The following is an 18,956-nucleotide window of genomic DNA, read 5'->3' as shown; positions in this document are numbered from 1 at the left end:
TCAATGGGACAGAGACACTCTGACGGTTACGTAACCAATATGCTTTCATTTCCACTGTGCCCTGATCCACCACCATCTGATCTGCTAGCCACAGTGGGCTCAGTCGCCACATGCGGTATGAGGTGGGGGGGCCCAGGGCAAGATCCACCATTAAAGGGGAATGATCAGACACCGCTCTTGGGAGATATCTGGCCTCAGTCACCTTGTTCAATAGCTCAGATGAAACCAAACATAGGTCTATTCGGGACAGAGTACCATGCTTTTCAGACTGACATGAGTACTCCCTCCCGTCTGCGTGCTTCCACCTCCAGGTCTCCACCAGATCAAATTGGGCCAGAAAAGAGCACAGGGGTGTGGGGGGCAATGTAGAACACTTGAACCTTTCTATGGAATTGTCGAGTACCGTGTTGAAGTCCCCTGCTATCAAGAGAGGGCCTTCTGCTATTGCTAGGAGGGAGCTCATTACCCGTTCAAAGAACAATTTAGTGAAGGGTGGTGGGACATAGAGGCTTGTGATCGTATAGGGCTTACCCCATAATTCAAGTACCACAATAACAAAACAACCATTAGGGTCAGTTTTAATATGTTTTATGGTGATAGGGGCCGATTTTGCTATAAGGATGGACGTGCCTCTTGCATACGTGGAGTAAGTAGAATGTATTGCATAGGCAATTTTAGCTCTCTTTAAAGCCATTACTCTTGATCCCTGTAGGTGGGTTTCCTGGAGGAGGATCACGTGTGGACCATGTCTTTCCAAATAATCAAACATCAGTGACCTTTTGACCTTGGAGTTAAGCCCCCTAACATTCCATGAAACTATACGGAGCTTAGACATGCATATAAACAATTTATAACTATTCGTGTCCATTTCCCATTGCCCGCCAGAGCCCAGCCCCGGACGAGGTCCAGCGAACCCTGAGAAATAGACCCAAACATAAGTATCTTTGATATGTTACTCATCAATCTATGAATCTCACTCCTAGATTGCAGAAACTGTAGAACCAAAAAATCATTTTTAAAGTATGCATATACCATTGAACACCAGCGTCTTTTGTAGATCACCATGACGTTGTAGCAAAACCCCTCAAAGTATTCCCCAACAAATTTTCCCCCCTCCCTAACCCTCCCGGCTCTCATCCCCCAACATATGAGAGCTTTGTTCCCATAACCAAACCTATTTGGCAGGAGGGCCATGGCTCAGACCCCTAGCCAACTAATCTCAGGAGACGTGGAAAGGTCCACAGCTCTGGGTCTCCATCTGCATTTGTCCGCACAAAATAAAGAATGTGTGGTGTCTCTTGGCCTGTAAACTCATGGTGATAAAGAATAATAATAAGAATAATAGAAAAAGGAAAAATAAAAGTCAGGGAGGATGATAGGTTGCTGAGTGGTATCCGAGGGTAGCGTGGGAGATGTCTTCTTCTTCAGAGAGGTGCAGGATTTATAGTCCCGTCTCGACTGTGTGTATGGGACCCTCGGATGTCGGCCTGGATCACAGGATTTTGGCAGGATGTGTGCGGTGTGGACAGAGCTCAGGCTGATCACGTCCTCACATCCCAGGTGCTGGCCACGCCCCCCCCCTGCCTGGTGTCTTTGAGTGCACTATAGGCATTATAAACCTTCCTACTTGCAATTTGTGTTTTCACCTGCAAAAGATGTGTATTGATGATGTAGTTCACTGTATTATTTGTTGTCCTGTGCCCACAGCATATTATAGAGTAAATCTTTACATTTGAGTGTCAAGAGTTTCTGTTTGTTCAAACATGAGGCATACCACATGGTACTGCACAGGTTAATGCACTATCTCTGTCTATAGTCTAAGAACTCACACTTCCTTTGAAGAAACTACATATCTCTCAATCCCTAGGTCTCTAAGTCTTGTGCTCTTCAAGTGAGAGCTAAACAGTACTTACATGTGACCGAGACCAAGCAGGCAGAGGAATTAAAAGAGAGATCACCATGCAGTATTTCATCACATTAGCACTCCCACACTTGTGATGCAACACAGGAAATCATAAGGCATTGATTTTGACATGGAACAAGAGGATGCTTGTCCCTTTAGCAAACAGCGACAACCTGGGTGAACGAATAATAGGACATAAGGGAATCAATTGGTTATGATAGTACAAACTGCACCTATTACATGTGGGCAGAGGTCAAAGCCTTATGTACAACCTGGACCTGAGATTCAGGGGTGCTGCACAGGAATCTGTTTGAAGGCTAACACTTGAGGTACATACAGATGATAAAATTGGCTGCCTTGTAAATAGTGAAAGCAAAGTCAGATTTATTTTACAAACAAACATATCACAGAAGCGTTTTTCAAAAACAAATAACTAATCAAAGGAAATCTGTACAGAAGTCATTTGCAATCACGTATTATGTGGTGGAATAGATATTTGCCATATTATGAAGGAATAGGGGCACAGATATATGACAGAGACCAAGCAATTAACAGAGAGATCACAATGCAGTATTCCATCACGTTTTACAGGCTATAACTGCAAGGGATCACACAAATGTACATAAACCTTACTATTCTAGTAGAATTAATAATGGTAATAGTAATTTGTACTTTGTAATGGATGATTTGAAAATTATGTTTTGACAAGAGCTGCACATTGAATAGATCTTAAATACAGCATTGAAGAATTTAAGTTACTGTCATTTAGGAATAGGCTAGGTTTGTCTTTTTTTTTTTTTTTCTTTGACGTTCTTGACAATTGAAGATGTATTCAGACAAAAAAGAATCAATCTGAGTTACATTAATATCATAACGCTCCCTTTAAAGCAAAAACAGTACCATCATGTACTGTGGACATTGACTAAAAATACTTATTTGATTCCTTGTCAGGCTAGTCATTTTAAGAAAACATTTATTTTAATTGTGTTAGATTTCCAATAATTTTAAGATACTAGAATATTTTAAACTCTAATGAACATTTTTGAAACAACAAATTAGCATTATTTTGTAGCATCACAAAGCGTAACGCATAATTTTATTTCCCCAGTAAAATACGTGAACAGCTAGGCATGAAGCCTTTACCAAGAGACAAATTTTCTCCCTTTGCTTCCCCAATGGAAACTGATTCAGGAAGAAAGAAAAAGGTATGGAATTATTTGTACTATTTCATAACCTGGAAAGTTAAGCATGATAAATACTTATGTATGCATTTAGGACAAAGACCAGTGGTATGTAGTATCTTAAGAAAATAAACTATGATTTCAGCTTGCTTTTATCAATCTACACAGAGATACTCAAATTAATGTATTGTTCAATTTGGATTACTACACATCAGCGCAGTTGCACCTCGGGTGGAGATATGTTTTTCTCGTGTGGGATGGGTAGGTGTTCGTGTTATGAGTGTGTTGTTGTAGCCATAATGTCCTTCAAAGTTGTGCTGAAGCACAAGCAATAGAGACATAATCAACTCAGGCCAACTGATAATTCCACTCAGTGTTACCCTAGCATGCAGCAGCCCAACCTTCTAGCCTTCAGACATGGGCTGCAGCTCAGTGCATTACACTTAGAGAACCGAAGGGCAGCTTTTCTTCAAGTAGTCTGATGCTTTCAACTGTAAGTGTGAAGGGGGATAAGCCATAGCTGTAGCACTTTATATTATTTTTCTACTCTAATCACAGTGCTGTCCCAGAATCCTGTCAGTTTTACTATTATGGAAAAAAATGTGTATTATACTCCATATAGTGAAATGAATCAAATATGACCTACAGCTACAGTAAATGATGTGTAACATCAAACAATAATACTTTTACAATGCAAATAAATGTCCAATGTAAAGTGACCTTCATACATCAAGAAATAATGCATTAAACGTGCCTCAAAGAATTCTTATGGTGCTTTTTATGCAAAGTGCTCCAATGCAGTTCATATGTGCTTATATAAAAAGTGCCTCTGTGCAGTTTGTAAAATTTCCATGCCTCCTCCACTACTCTGTGTATTCTAACACTCGCCAGATCCTTTTGACTTTGTGCTTTTCAGCTACAAAGTCTCCATAGGCTTGTGGAGGAATCGGGCAGCTCCTCCACTTCTCCAGCTCACACCACTGTGTATTCACTCCTCAATACACATACAGGGGAAGTGAAGGGGAGCCCACATAGTATAATACCATTTATTAAAATGGATTCTCTTAAAACAACATATTTGCAGTCACTTGTACAAGGTATTAAATTCGCTACAAGACCAGTATACGCGGCGGTGGTGTGCGTTCCACTGTCCGGATATGACGTCACTGGATAGTCCCGCCTGACGTGTTTTGCCAGCCAATCACAAAGTAGATATTTTCCAGCACACCATGGATCGACACAAAGTAGCGTCCAAACGGATTATTTATTGCATGATCACAACACAAGGAGAGTGCAACGTTTCGGAGTCATTCAGGACCCCTTCATCAGGCATGTGAATATCACATGCCTGACAAAGGGGTCCTGCGTGACTTTGAAACGTTGTACTCTCCTTGTGTTGTGATCATGCAATAAATAATCCGTTTGGACGCTACTTTGTGTCGATCCATGGTGTGCTGGAAAATATCTACTTTGTGCCTTGAACCAGTATCCAGCTGGTTATTGCTGCAGCACCCAAACTTTGAGAGCTTATCCAGGAACGTGCGCGATGGGAATATATAGTATCGCCAGCCAATCAGGCTGTGGGAGAGGGCGAATGTTCGTTTGAATCACTGCAGCGATCCGACCGGAAGTGGGAGCAGGTACCTGTCAAAACCAGGTACCCGCTCTCCGCCCCACCCCCTTCAAATAGAGGCCAGTTGTTAAAGAGGAGGGGGGAGGATGCAAACAAGCGGAACTTTCGCTTTTGGGTGAAGTTCCACTTTAAAGGATACGTTAACCTTCCGTAACATGTTACAGGTTACACCCATATTCAGGGTGTAACATGTTACGAATGGACTGGTCTCCGCACTCCCCAATTCCTCGATCTGACAGCTAGCAGGGTCTTCTATCCCCTGCTAGCTGTCGCAATTAAAAAAAAAAAAAAAAAAAAACGTGCCAGTGTTCTGTGAATGGAAAACTACAAGGTCTAACAGCCTTTGTGGCTGTCAGCTTGTCGTTTCAGTGAACTACCATGGTGCTGTGGAGTGCTGTGGTAGTTCATTCTCTCGTCCTGACGGATTTTATCTGCTTGTCCGTATGGGATATACGGGCACACAGATACACTAAAAGATCTGCATGCGACCTGTATAGTAATGCTGTGGATCCAACAACAAAAAATAATAAATGCACATTTTTTTTACCTGCAAAAAAATGTGCATTTATTATTTATTGTTAAAAGATGAACTTATCCATTAAACTGTTTTTGTGTTTAGTATCACTTTACAGGCTAAATTCACCTGTCCAATTAAATACATGTTATACAGGGTCCACAGTGTGTTTAAAAACTGTGCAATTTTCAAATAGTGTCCTTGGTGTTAATGCCTTATCATTAGGCTGTAACCAATATCCCCAAATATCCCCATATACAAAAACTCCCACCAATGTGATCCGCCCCATGCTGCTCAAGTTTTGGGATGTTCAAAGGATTTGTTTGTTTGGATAGACTCTCACAATGCAGAGATTTTATTGTCAAAGATTGTGCAATCGTTTTCTTTTCCTCTACCAGAAAATCATTGGTAAACGTTGCAAAGAATCTTTTGGATACAAGAACAAGGCGCAATGTGGTCAGTTTAAAGGCAAACAGACTGTGCACTTTGCAAGTGCAGAGTTTAGTGAATGTGTTGAAGCTTCACTTTGTAAAAAATACTCAATCGGGTGCAAGGAAAATGAAAAACAAAACAGCATTTGTGCTGGCACATGATTGGATGATGGAAATCAGTAGAGCTTTACCACATTCAAAGCGCACAGTAAATCAATCCAATGATGGCCTCAGGATTAGTATATAGTTAGTATAGTAATATTGTCTGAAGGGATTATTTTTAAATTTGATAATTACTTAGAACCCTCCATTTAATAATGTCTGCTGTTTTCTACAATTTAAAATGTTTTGGATAGAGTGGAGAGTAATTAGAGCACCTGTTATTTTTTTTTTTTATTGCTGTCTGTGACCCTATTAGGGAGGTGTACCTCGCTATTTTTCCTGTTTACCCTTATCACCAAGAACAAAACTGAACAGTAAAAGAGTGGAAATCTTTTAATGGAGCCACTAGTTCTGCTGACCCTAGTGACAACCCGGGATTCTCCCACCTCCTGGTTTGGCTATGTGAAAGGGAAATCTCCTCACTAGTACATAGATGACAAAAAAAATGTAGGGGTTATAACCCCCCCTTACTCTATGCAAAATTAAAAAATAGTTTCCCTTTAGTTCTTTAATCAGCATAGTGGAATTATTTCCAATTACTCACAATAGACTTATAGTGGGAGATCTGGTGCAGCTGTACATTAAAACCAATCAGCTTCTAACTTCAGCTTGTTCAAAAAACCACTTTAGGGCTCAGTTCACACCTATGCAGTTTGCTTTTGGTCATTTCTTCAGTACTTTTTGCTGTGCGTTTTGCATTTTTGCACATGCGATTTTACTGATTTGCTTATTGCATTTTTTATGCTTTTTTTTTCTTTGTTGGCCAATTTTTTGTTGGGCAGATTAAAAACGCAAAACCACAATACATGCTTTTCTGCATTGAAGTCTATTAAACCAAAAAAGGAAAAAAAAAAAAAAAAAGCACCGTTTTGCATTGAAAAAAAATCCCTGATGCCTTTCCAGCGGCTGAATAAAGCATAGATGTGAACGTATCCCATAGGAAACCATGTTAAATGAATTGTAGTGTGTTTCTGCAAAAAGCACCAAAAAACACATTGGTGTGAACCAGGCCTAAGACCAGACCTTCTCCTGAGACTTTTTGTTTACATGTTAAAATCAGTATTTTTTGCTAGAAAATATATATATATAAGCACCAGTTAGTAAAGAGAGAATCATCTGATAAAGATTTTAATATCAGGGTTATGGCTGACTCAGCTGGCCATAGCCCCGGTAAACCGCTTCAAACCCGTAACATAAATGTACATTAGGGGGTCTTGAAGTAGTTGATCTTTAACAATAAAATCTAGAAGCTGGTTGGTTACTATGCACATGTGCACCAGTTTTTTTAGTCCCCATGGTGAGAAATATAATAATATTAGATGTCAGGAGAAGGATATGACACAGAAGACATGTAGAATCGTGGCCCTGGTACTGGGGAATCCTCCCTATTACTTAACAGATGCAGGGAGTAAATATTTATAAATCTGTAAAGAGAAGATGGGTAGGGGTAAGTGGCGCTACCTATGCCGGGGTACCTATTTGTAATTAATAAACCGTGCTAATCTGTACAGAGCGGTAAAGACCACTCATATAAACCTAAAAGGTATAAATAAACCTATTTATAATTAATAAACCGTGCTGATGTGTTCAGAGCGGTAAAACCACTCATATATACCTTAAAGGTGTAAAAAAAAACATACAAGTGTAAATAAAAATGTAAATAAAAATCCCCCACCTTTTGCATGGGGAGGGGTCTTGTTAGTAGAGATCCCCCCAGCAAGTGGTATAAGGATAATGTGGTGAACAACCTGCAAATACCAATAACTGAAATAATATAAATAAATGCTAACAGTGTCCACCAGGTGACTCAAATATATCAGATAGATCCAAAGTCCATACTAAACCACAGTCCCATCCATTCTGCAAAGTGAACGAATATGAGATATAAATCTTAGAAACAAATTAACATGTGCTGCAAAACCAATAATCAAGAACTGTGAAAATAAAGTTCCGGCATAAACAAAGTTCTTGTAAGTGGTGACTTTCGTGAGGAAAATAGCTGATATCCAGTGACTTTGCGGTGCTCCCCCTCAAGGTTCCCCACTCACCAGCTCCTTAAACCCCTGCAGGGGTAATAGGCATGTAGTACCAGGCAGTGGAATGGTGTCTTAGGATCCAGTATAGCAGTATAGTACAGTATCTTCTGTTGAACTTGCTGGAGCCCCTAGTGGCACAAGGCAATGGAGTCTTTATTGTGGTCTACCCTTTCTATAGGTAGGCCTCTGCCTAGGTGCAAGAGTAAGGGGAGGTAGTATATCATCCCTCCCATCCCATGTTTGCAATTTTTGTGGTCTATTTGTATTCTGCCTTCATATGGGTGTATGTATGATCCCCCAAACAGTGTCACTTTTGAGGAGGTCTAGGTTGCCTTTATGACCCTTATGGGTAGTGGCGCTGTGTGAGCGTCTACATACACTTATGCTAATTATGCCTTAATTCATCCGGTCCCTGTTTTTTTTCACATTTTTTTCATGTTTTTTTCATGTTTTTTTCATGTATGTTGACGCTAGCCCCTTATAGCCCAGTAATCACAGGCTCAGTTTATGACTGGGGTCCTGCACGGTAGTGGGCCTGATCTTAAGCTGACACCTATTAATTAGCGGCATTTGGTAATTACCGTATATACTTGAGTATAAGTCGTTCCAAGTATAAGTCGAGGCCCTAATTTACCACAAAAAAATGGGAAAAACTTATTGACCCGAGTATAAGACAAGGGTGAGAAATGCACAGCTACTGTAAGTGGAAAAGAGGGTCAACAATGCCCATTTGCAGCCTCACTGTGCCCATTTGCATGCCTCACTGTGCCCATTTGCAGCCATAGGTCCCCCGAACTTCAAACTCGGTAGTTAAGGGTTCCTAGATGCCCCCTAGCTGCAGCCAAAATTTGGGGTCTCTGAAACCAAAGGGTCCCAAAATGACATTGCTGCAGATGGACACAGTTGACCGAATTTGGGGCCCCGTATCTTGGGGCCACTTAGTGCTAAGAACCCCAAATTTGGTGTGCAAACCCAGTGGAACTAGCACCATAAAATATCCAAAGCTGGGGTTTCTAGCACCAAGTGGCCCCGAGATACAGGGCCCCAAAAATCGGTTCATAAAATGTCAAGCACTTTTCTGTAGCAGAGAATGACATTTTCCGAACCGGTTTTGTGGCCCCGTATCTCGGGGCCACTTAGTGCTAGGAACTCCATCTTTGGATATGTTGCATACTATAGTCTGTCACTGACACATGATGCGATAATACACTCTTATGCTACAAATATGCTCAGCATATGGAATAGTACTACCTAACATCACCACGAGGGGACTTTGCCCTATTCTTCATTTCCCCCCCCTTCCCCTTTTAACTTAAAGTCATGTTTTGGGCATACGGTATCATCTACTAACTGGTTTAGATTGCTGTATTAGAGTGATACTGGATGTATAAATATATATTTCCTGTAATAGATGGATTTATTAATGTTTATATCTGCCTCTATTGATGGTGAGCAGGGATATAATGTTCCGTTTATACACCTAACATCCTGGGATTCCCCTGCAGTTCGTACTGACACAATCCGATAGGGAGAGCCTGTGTAGTGTATATAATGGGAGGCCGCCCATGGGAGGAGCAGTAGGAGAACGTAGTATGCCCGCTTGCCTTCAAATAGCACAATACGAAGTACGCTAGCTACGCCTTTGACAACATCGATGACGAAACGCGTAAGGCGGAGCTACACACATACATCACAAACGGAACTCGGAGCGAGCATGGAACGCAGCTGAGGCGCACGCCGCTCAGCTGATGGTCTCTATCCACAAGCTCCCTCCGTGCACTATCTCCTGTATTTAGTGTGAGTATCTGGCCCCTCTTCTATAGGGAGCCCAGATTGTTTTTACTGGCTGTATATCGGCTGTTTTTTAATAAAAATAATTTTTAAACGTTTCACACTATGGGAGCCCTGTTTCTTTCCCATGAGGATGGATTAAGCTACTGACGGATACATCATACCTGGAGCAGAGGCACCTGGGGACGGCTATACTGGATCCTAAGACACCATTCCACTGCCTGGTACTACATGCCTATTATCCCTGCAGGGGTTTTAGGAGCTGGTGAGTGGGGACCCTTGAGGGGGAGCACCGCAAAGTCACTGGATATCAGCTATTTTCCTCACGAAAGTCACCACATACAAGAACTTTGTTTATGCCGGAACTTTATTTTCACAGTTCTTGATTATTGGTTTTGCAGCACATGTTAATTTGTTTCTAAGATTTATATCCCATATTCGTTCACTTTGCAGAATGGATGGGACTGTGGTTTAGTATGGACTTTGGATCTATCTGATATATTTGAGTCACCTGGTGGACGCTGTTAGCATTTATTTATATTATTTCAGTTATTGGTATTTGCAGGTTGTTCACCTATTTGCAAAAGGTGGGGGATTTTATTTACATTTTATTTACACTTGTATGTTTTTTTTACACCTTTAAGGTATATATGAGTGGTTTTACCGCTCTGAACACATCAGCACAGTTTATTAATTATAAATAGGTTTATTTACACCTTTAAGGTTTATATGAGTGGTTTTTACCGCTCTGTACACATTAGCACGGTTTATTAATTACAAATAGGTACCCCGGCATAGGTAGCGCCACTTACCCCTACCCATCTTCTCTTTACTAATATCTCTCACCCCTTTTGGGGGTGCGATTAAGGGGAGGCTGCAGGCCGGTTAGCCCGTGAGCGCGGAAACCCTTTTTAATTTATTTATAAATCTGTGCAATCCCATTTATGTGTAATTTTTAAATTTTAATTTGAAATAGCTGTTCCAGCGATAACAATAACTTAACGTATAACTAATGGCAAAACTTTCTTTTAGATCTCAATAGGGTTTAAATCAGTGGTCTCTAAACTGTGCCTCCCCCCTCGCCATAAGCAACAGTGGGGCATAGTTCTTCCCGAGTAGAGTGGAGGAGCTCCCCCTTACGGGACTTTAATGGCCCAAGTAGTAGTATGCAAGGAGTATGTAAAAAGAGTATAACAACATTTATTGAAATATAGACAATTCAAATTTAAATCAATAGGCCACTAGGGGGCGCGTGCGCGCCCCCTGCTCGCCCACGGAGCCAATGCGAGTGCCCAGCAGTCGCGATCACCGCCGGGCTCCCGCGAATGCTGGGGGCACACGGAGAACCGGGATCTGTGTGTGTTAACATACAGTTTCCGGTTCTCAGAGGGGAGAACAGACAGATCATCTGTTCATACAGAGTACGAACAGCGATCTGTCATCTCCCCTGCACAGTCTCCTCCCCCCTTCAGTTAGAACACAAACTAGGGAACACATTAACTCCTTGATTGCCCCCTAGTGGTTAACCCCTTCACTGCCAGTGACATTTTTACAGTAATCAATGCAATTTTATAGCACTGATCGCTGTAAAAAGGCCAATGGTCCCAAAAATGTGTCAAAATTGTCCGACGTGTCCACCATAATGTTGCACTCCCGATAAAAATTGCAGATCACCGCCATTACTAGTAAAAAAAAAAATTAATAACAAAAATGCCATAAAATTATTGCCTATTTTGTAGACGCTATAAGTTTTTTGCGCAAACCAATCAATATACGCTTATTGCGATTTTTTTTTTTTCTACCAAAAATATGTATAAGAATACATATCGGCCTAAACTGAGGAAAAATAGTTTTTTTATATATTTTTGGGGGATATTTATTATAGCAAAAGGTAAAAAATATTGCGTTTTTTTTCAAAATTGTCGCTCTTTTTTTGTTTATAGCACAAAAAATAAAAAGCGCAGAGGTGATCAAATACCACCAAAAGAAAGCTCTATTTGTGAGAAAAAAGGATGTCAATTTTGTTTGGGTGCAACGTCGCATGACCGTGCAATTGTCAGTTAAAGTGACGTAGTGCCGAATCGCAAAAAGTGCTCTGGTCAGGAAGGGGGTAAAATCTTCCGGGGCTGAAGCAGTTAAAAACAGACAAAGAATGATAATAAATAACATGTACAGAAAAATGTGTGTATAAACATGTATGCAGAGTATGCAACCATTAGTTATTCAAAAAGGAAAACATATCTGAGTACAGGGATATGAACAAAATATAGAGGAACACTTACACTTACATGTTGCCAAAATGAATGCAAGTACATGTCACAACCACAGAGTGAGTTTGTAAAAACCAGACAGCCATGTGCCAACAAAGATCTGATTGGTGCAGCCAGAGGCCTCCAGATGGAAATAGCAGTGAGCAACCAGGGAGACCAACACGAAGTAAAGCACAGCCACAAGGGACACACAGGTACTTGGGAGGGCTTCTTATAACACTGAGGAAATCCTCATGCTCTATTTAAACATAAGAAAAAATGAGTGTATAGAGGAGTATATATAGCAGGATTTACCAAAGAGTTTTTTTGTGTATTTTATTTTGACATATATACAGCGAGTAGGTGTATATATCGATGCATAGGAAGGGACCATAGTATATAATATATACCGTCCCTATAGATGCTGCAAACGCAAAAAAGGTGAAGTGCTGCTGGAATTAATATGCAGGGCAAATAAAACACTTGGTATTAAAGATTGAAGGGTAGATTAAGAATAGTGGGATAAAAAGATATGGCTATGGAGCATGCAGGTAGCAAGGAATGAGTAATGAGGGCAGTAAATCCCTAAATGGAAGCAAATATTACCTGATCAGGAAGGCGATGGAACAATGCAAATTAGCCCGCCAGAAGAGGGCGCACACAACATAGGTGCAGCTAGTCAAGTGGGAGATGGACGGAGTATGGAGTGCTGAAGCACTCATTTTGTAATCCACAACAGGTATGTGTGGCCAATCACTGCCACACACACCTGCCCCCACTTGCAGCTGAAAAGGATTAAAGGTGGGAGAAACCGCCAGTGAAGCCGGTCGGTGCGACGTGTGAGCCGACGTCACCTGTGGAGGCAAACGTCGGGACGTTATGACGTCATGTGGGTGCAACATGCATTTCAGGCTGGTCCCCGCCCGCCGACATGCACAGGCCCCATTGGCAGAGAAAGAAGCACAGGCCAACAGGGTTCCTAAGCAACGCCGCAAGCCACAATGCCTAAGAAAGGGGGCCCATAGAGTGGAAAACATTTACCACAAGGTACAAGGCACCAAGTGGCCTGGGCGCGCCGGGTGGTGGATTACTAGAGAATGGAGGCAGTGGGCAAGCAATCGGGACGATCGTGCAGGACATGGCGAGGCTGGAGTCAACAAGGTTCTGCGGGAAAAGAGAACAAATAAATATAACCATAATTGATCATGCAAAATATATATATATATACTAATGTTTTGCTTGCGTCTATCTAGCAAGGTTACTCTGTGGTATAAGCAAGGAAGCTGAGATTTCTGCAGTGTGTAAATGTGCTTTACTATACAAAGATGCCGTACATACAAAAACTATTACAATATTAGGAATACAATACAAAACTGACAGATATCTATAACAAGCAAAATGCCTAGCAAACTGAACAGCCTTTGGTATATAATAGTACAAATACACTTAAAGGTTACTTATCTTCTGTTACTGTATGTTCGTGATCTCCATTAGCAACAATTCTCCTGGAGCATCAGGCAAGTTTCTTCTATCATGAGTGGCGTCAGATGTTACAGCATGATGGTGTGTGTGTCCCTACTCACCCCTTTTATGTGTCAGGCTGTTTACCATAGTTACCAAACCACAGAAAACATACCTGTTTACTGTGGCTGTAGAAACAATGGACTGTTGAAAACTGTCAATTGAATACAAAAATGGTATCTACGTACCATTGTCTACTCAAACCAAGACAGTAATTTAAAAGTCATTCTTTCAGTTTGAAAGCTGAAAGAATCTCAAACAGGTAATGTCTTACTTGTTTACTGTAGCTATAGAGAAAATAGCCTGTTAATTGAACTGTCAATTGAATACAACAATGATATTTACCCCCATTGTATAAAACAGCATTTGTTTGAGAAATCTACTCAAGCCAAAAACTGACAATATCTCTATGACCAACCACTATTGTGTAATTTTATGTCCCATGTATCGTAAGTCTGATTAATAAAAGAAAAATCATATTGTAACAAACGCAACACAACTAAATAGCACAAAAGGAGCAAAATGTAAAACTGTACAGTGATTGCCAGGCAATAGGAATAGTGCCCCATCACTGACACCAGTGATGGGGGCAGTATTCCTCCCACTGACACCAGTGATGGGGCACTATTCCTCCGACTGACACAGATGATGGGGCACTATTCCTCCCACTGACACCAATGATGGGGCACTATTCCTCCCACTGACACCAGTGATGGAGCACTATTCCTCCCACTGACACCAGTGATGGAGCACTATTCCTCCCCCTGACATCAATGATGGGGCACTATTCCTCCCACTGACTCCAATGATGGGGCACTCTTCCTCCCAGTGACACCAATAATGGACAATATTACTGACACCAACAATGGAGCACTATTTCTCCCACTGACACCAATGATGGTGCACTATATCTCCCACTAAAACTAATGATGGGGCACTATTACTCCAGTTAATACCAAAGATGGGGCACTATTCCTTCCATTAATGCCAATGATAGGGCATCGTTTACTCCCAATGACGCCAGGACATCTTCGACCCCCATTGACCACAGTCCGGCCCCCTAAAAATTAAAGGACAGTAAAACAGGCCCTTTGTTTATAAAGATTGGAGACTCCTGGTTTAGATCATCATCAGGCTTTTATTGCTGTACTTGCTTCTGTTAGGGAAATTCACCTTCTTTAACCGCTTCCAGACCAGCCGCCGCAGTTATACTGCGACAGGTTGGCTCCCCTGCGCGAAACCATGTAGCTGTACGTTGGGTCCGGAAAGCAGGCATGCCCTTCCGGAGGCATGCGCCTGCTGCACAGTGGGGGTGCCGATGCTCGTGGCTGATGGTCGCAATGACCGCCGGCCACGAGCAATCGTGACCAGGAGAGACAGAACAGGGACGAGTGTGTGCAAACACACACTTCCCTGTTCTGTTCTGACAGGAGTGACAGATCGTGTGTTCCTATTAGCTAGGAACCATGATCTGTCACTTCCTCTAGTTAGTTTCCTCCCCCTTCAGTTAGAATCACCTCCCAGGGAACATAGTTAACCCCTTCACCTCCCCCTAGTGTTAACCCCTTTACTGCCAGTGACATTTTTACAGTAATCAATGCATTTTTAATCACACTGATCGCTGTATTCATGCCAATGGTTCCAAAAATGTGTCAAAATTGTCCGATGTGTCCGCCATAATGTCGCAGTCACGATAAAAATCACAGATCGCTGCCATTACTAGTAAAAAAAAAAAAAAATAATAATAAAAATGCTATAAATATATCCCCTATTTTGTAGACGCTATAACTTTTGCGCAAACCAATCAATATATGTTTATTGTGATGTAGAAGAATACATATCAGCCTAAACTGAGAAAACATTTGCTTTTTTTTTTTTTTTAAATGGTGATATTTATTATAGCAAAAAGTACAAAATATTGTTTTCTTCAAAATTGTCGCTCTTTTTTTGTTTATGGCGCAAAAAATAAAAACCGCAGAGACGATCAAATACCACCAAAAGAAAGCTCTATTTGTAGGAAAAAAAGGACGTAAATTTTGTTTGGGTATAACGTTGCACGACCGCGCAATTGTCAGTTAAAGCGACGCAGTGCCGAATCGCAAAAAACGCTCTAGTCAGGAAAGGGGTAAATTATTCCGGGGCTGAAGTGGTTAATTGTCTTGATCACTGGTGTCTGGGGACTGAAAGAGAAGTTAAATCCATTTTTTAAGTTGCACTCAACTGTAAATCTTCCCCTGGGGATGCTTATAACCATAACAACTGTGTAAGAGGCTGAATAAGGCTGGCCATACATTATACAATTTTCTTGTACAATTTTCCTTTTAGATTTACCAAAACCATATAATATGAGGTCAAACCTAAATGCTTTCAATTTGTATGCAATCAGGCAGGCCCTTGCACTACATAGTTGAAAGTAAATCTAACGGAAATTGAATAGGAAAATAGTATAATGAATGGCCAGCTTTATAGGAGATTTTGCTCATATTGGAAAGATATCTTCTCGCTTTCTGTTGCATCTAAAGGCCAAGTGGGTTCAAACCCCCACTCTATCTAAAATGTGGCGGAAAAAAGTTTTGGCTTTAAATATACTTTATTGTAAGAAATGCATTGTGTGTGGTAATCATCAGAACCTATTTTTAGCTTGCTAAAACTCTTTACATTTATACTTTTTATTAGAGCAAGGTATTACTGTTGCTACTTTTTCACTTTAAGAATCTTCTAATATTCCATTTGTGTCTTATCAGAATAACGTCCTTAATGCAATTTTGCTGCTGCTCAAGGACCTGGACACAGAAGATTTGGAAATTGTTCAGAGAACCGCAGGGAATAGGATTCATCAGCTACAGAGAAAAGAGCTCCAGCAGGAGAGATAAATGTGTCAAGGAGGCAGGTGCATGTACTGTCTGCAACTTGAGCATTCCAATGACAAACTGCAAACTAGATCATAATCCCACTATACATACATTTTTTTTTTAATGAATGTTGATGTTAAGAGAAACAAATCTAGCAAAATTAGCTTGCCAAGGCATTTTTTCTCTGCAAGATCACAGTTGAAAACTATTTATGGTACATTTTAGGAACAATTCATATTTCTCATTGTGCACCTAAACACTTCAAATAGAATAAAATGTATGTGTCTTATTTGCTAAGGTGCCGACTTTTGTTGAGAAAATAAATGTGCAAAATTTTTCAGTTTATTTGCTGAAGATGAATTCATAAATGTGCCTAGTATCTGTAATGTCCTTTGCTTATTCCTACATGCTGCCTAATGTAAAACAAAACAATTTTCTTATGCAATGAAACATATTCCCAGTTGTAATAATTAAATAAAGTAGACCAGATTGGTTAAAAAAATATGATTGTTGACTTTATTGTAAAGAAGCATCATGTTAAAAAACTGCCCTACTTCCGGTGCCCTATGGATAGGAGCTAGGAGGCTTTAGCTCCCGCCGCGCTCCTCGCTCACCCGCATCAAAAGCCGGCCAGCACCTGAGGTACTCCCTCCACCAATCAGCGCAAGGCCTTCTCATCAGTCTGTTCCTCACTATATCACAACTGAGTCAAATTCAACATCTCATATTCGGCTGTTCTACACATTCGATCGGCTACTGGAGAGCGTGTCTCTTTTACATCTCCATCGAAAGCAGAGCATTACCTTAATACCAATCAGATCACTCCCTTGCAGCAGGAGAACCTTGCCCCTTCATCTAATCCTTTCTCTTCCAGGAGATCTGCACCAACATCTTTCAAATCCGCAGAACCCACAAAAACCCCCCTACAAATGTGTACGCTTCGGCCTCCCGCACGTACATCCTGTAACTCGCTGACTCGGTACTCCTAAGCCTACACATGGTTTGCCTCTTGGCTCTTTATACTTGCACTTTTGATATGATGTTTTTTCTTGATCTTTAAATGCTAGCAATCTGGGGTGAGACCTTTCCCTGGACATCATATGGTAGAGAGAAAGGGGTTCTGGCTCACGTCCTACTGTTCAGGGCCCACATACAACTACCTCCCCTTCCTTTTTTTAATGCCTTTCCATGTGCCGCTCAGCTCGCCATGTGGACACCCAGGACATTAGAGTCTCCCCTCATTCTTCCCTCCCCCCCCCCCCTCCCCTATCCATTCTCCTCCTTCCCTTTCTCAGCGTGTCTGAATGTTACTGCCACAGAGGATGCACCTATTGGCGGTTGCACTCAGGAAGAATACTCCGTTGGGAAAAAAGAGAAGTTTCTGATGCTCTGTTTGAGGCTTGTCCTCCCTCTTTTCCTGGTTTTAATCGATAATTTCCATACCAGAACTCTTTCAAGGTTGCAGTGATCCTGTATTCGTCGGGGCGAGTCCCACTTTGGCGTTGCCCTCCTTTGGGCTTCCTTGGGTCTCTCCATCACAATGGTCATGGCTCCTCCGAATGCTGGGTGTCACCTAAAGGTAATTTCATGGAATGTTAAGGGGCTTTGTTCCCCTAATAAACGTATGCAAATCCTGAGGGATCTTAAGTGTCTGCGTGCAGATGTGGTTCTCCTTCAGGAGACTCATCTGGCAGCAGAAGATCTCTCACGCCTATGTAAACTGTGTAGGCAAAGCATATGCTCTCCAGCTGTAGGATGCAAGCCAGGGGTTGCTATTTTGATTCACAAACATCTCCAACACCACAGTTTTCTCGGTTGAGACAGACTCAGCAGGTCGTAGGATTACACTTCATCTAACAATTGCCACTCTTGATATCGTCATCTGTAGTGTTTAAGCTGTTAACTCTCCTGGGCAGGCCTTTTTTTAAGATCTTATATCCTGGGCGTTGCTGATCCCAGAAACCTCTCACATTATCGGTGGTGTTTTCAACTCTGTTGTGCATCCCTTCGAGGACCTAACCGGCGACCTTCTCAAACTACTGTTCCCCCTATGCTCACCCACACAATATCCACACTTAAACTCATGGATGCCTGGTGCACTGCACATCCTACTGACCATGAGTACACTTTCTACTCTGCTCCACATGACTCTTTTCTTTATCGTACATCAAGGGAAACAGAGCCTTAAGTAATTACTTAATGGTTATAGGCCATCTTCAGGTGATGGACACTGGTATACCCAATCCAAGAAGTTCACTCCCTATATAACCCCTCCTCCCAGGAGCACATCAGTTTTTTCGTCAGTGTCTAAGGTGTTGGTCACGAGTGAAGATGTGCTCTGAGGAGCTCCAGGAGAGATCCTGGCTGAATTTAAATAGCCTCCATATACCAGATCCATCCAAAGTGCCACTGAGGCCTAAAAGGATAGTACCTGGGGCCTCGTATCCGAAGCATGAGGTTTTGCCTGTAACGCCTCTCTTTGTAGGGCCGGACCCCAGGAACCCAGGGCTTTGGTCTTGCTACATTACCTAGCTTTCCTGGTGTGGTGCTCTACAGGTCCAAGGGAGTTGGAACCCCGATATCTAGGGTCCCGGTCCTTGAAAGTTTGTAAAACGCAGGCCGCCGTGATGGATGAAGGTTGGATTGTCTGTTAATTCAGCAAATCCTGCTGTGGGGATAAGGT

At 41.7% G+C, this 18,956-nt stretch overlaps 1 protein-coding gene across 3 annotated transcripts in view; it reads left to right on the top strand.

Annotated features, from left to right (window-relative positions):
* The window catches only part of CFAP410 (cilia and flagella associated protein 410), a 145,502-nt gene extending 128,724 nt beyond the window's left edge, over positions 1 to 16,778 (top strand). For all 3 annotated transcript variants that reach the window (XM_073633221.1, XM_073633222.1, XM_073633223.1), the window contains 2 exons: positions 3,012 to 3,108; positions 16,166 to 16,778. In XM_073633221.1, the coding sequence (XP_073489322.1) occupies positions 3,012 to 3,108; positions 16,166 to 16,294 (226 nt within the window). In that variant the 3' untranslated portion in view covers positions 16,295 to 16,778. The remainder of the gene's footprint in view (positions 1 to 3,011; positions 3,109 to 16,165) is intronic.
* The last annotated feature ends 2,178 nt before the right edge of the window (positions 16,779 to 18,956 follow it).

The sequence above is a fragment of the Aquarana catesbeiana genome, linkage group LG06 (assembly GCF_042186555.1).
Source record: "Aquarana catesbeiana isolate 2022-GZ linkage group LG06, ASM4218655v1, whole genome shotgun sequence".
Lineage (NCBI taxonomy): Eukaryota > Metazoa > Chordata > Amphibia > Anura > Ranidae > Aquarana > Aquarana catesbeiana.
The sequence above is the reverse complement of the archived record's forward strand: the minus strand, read 5'-3'. Positions and strand labels throughout refer to the sequence as shown.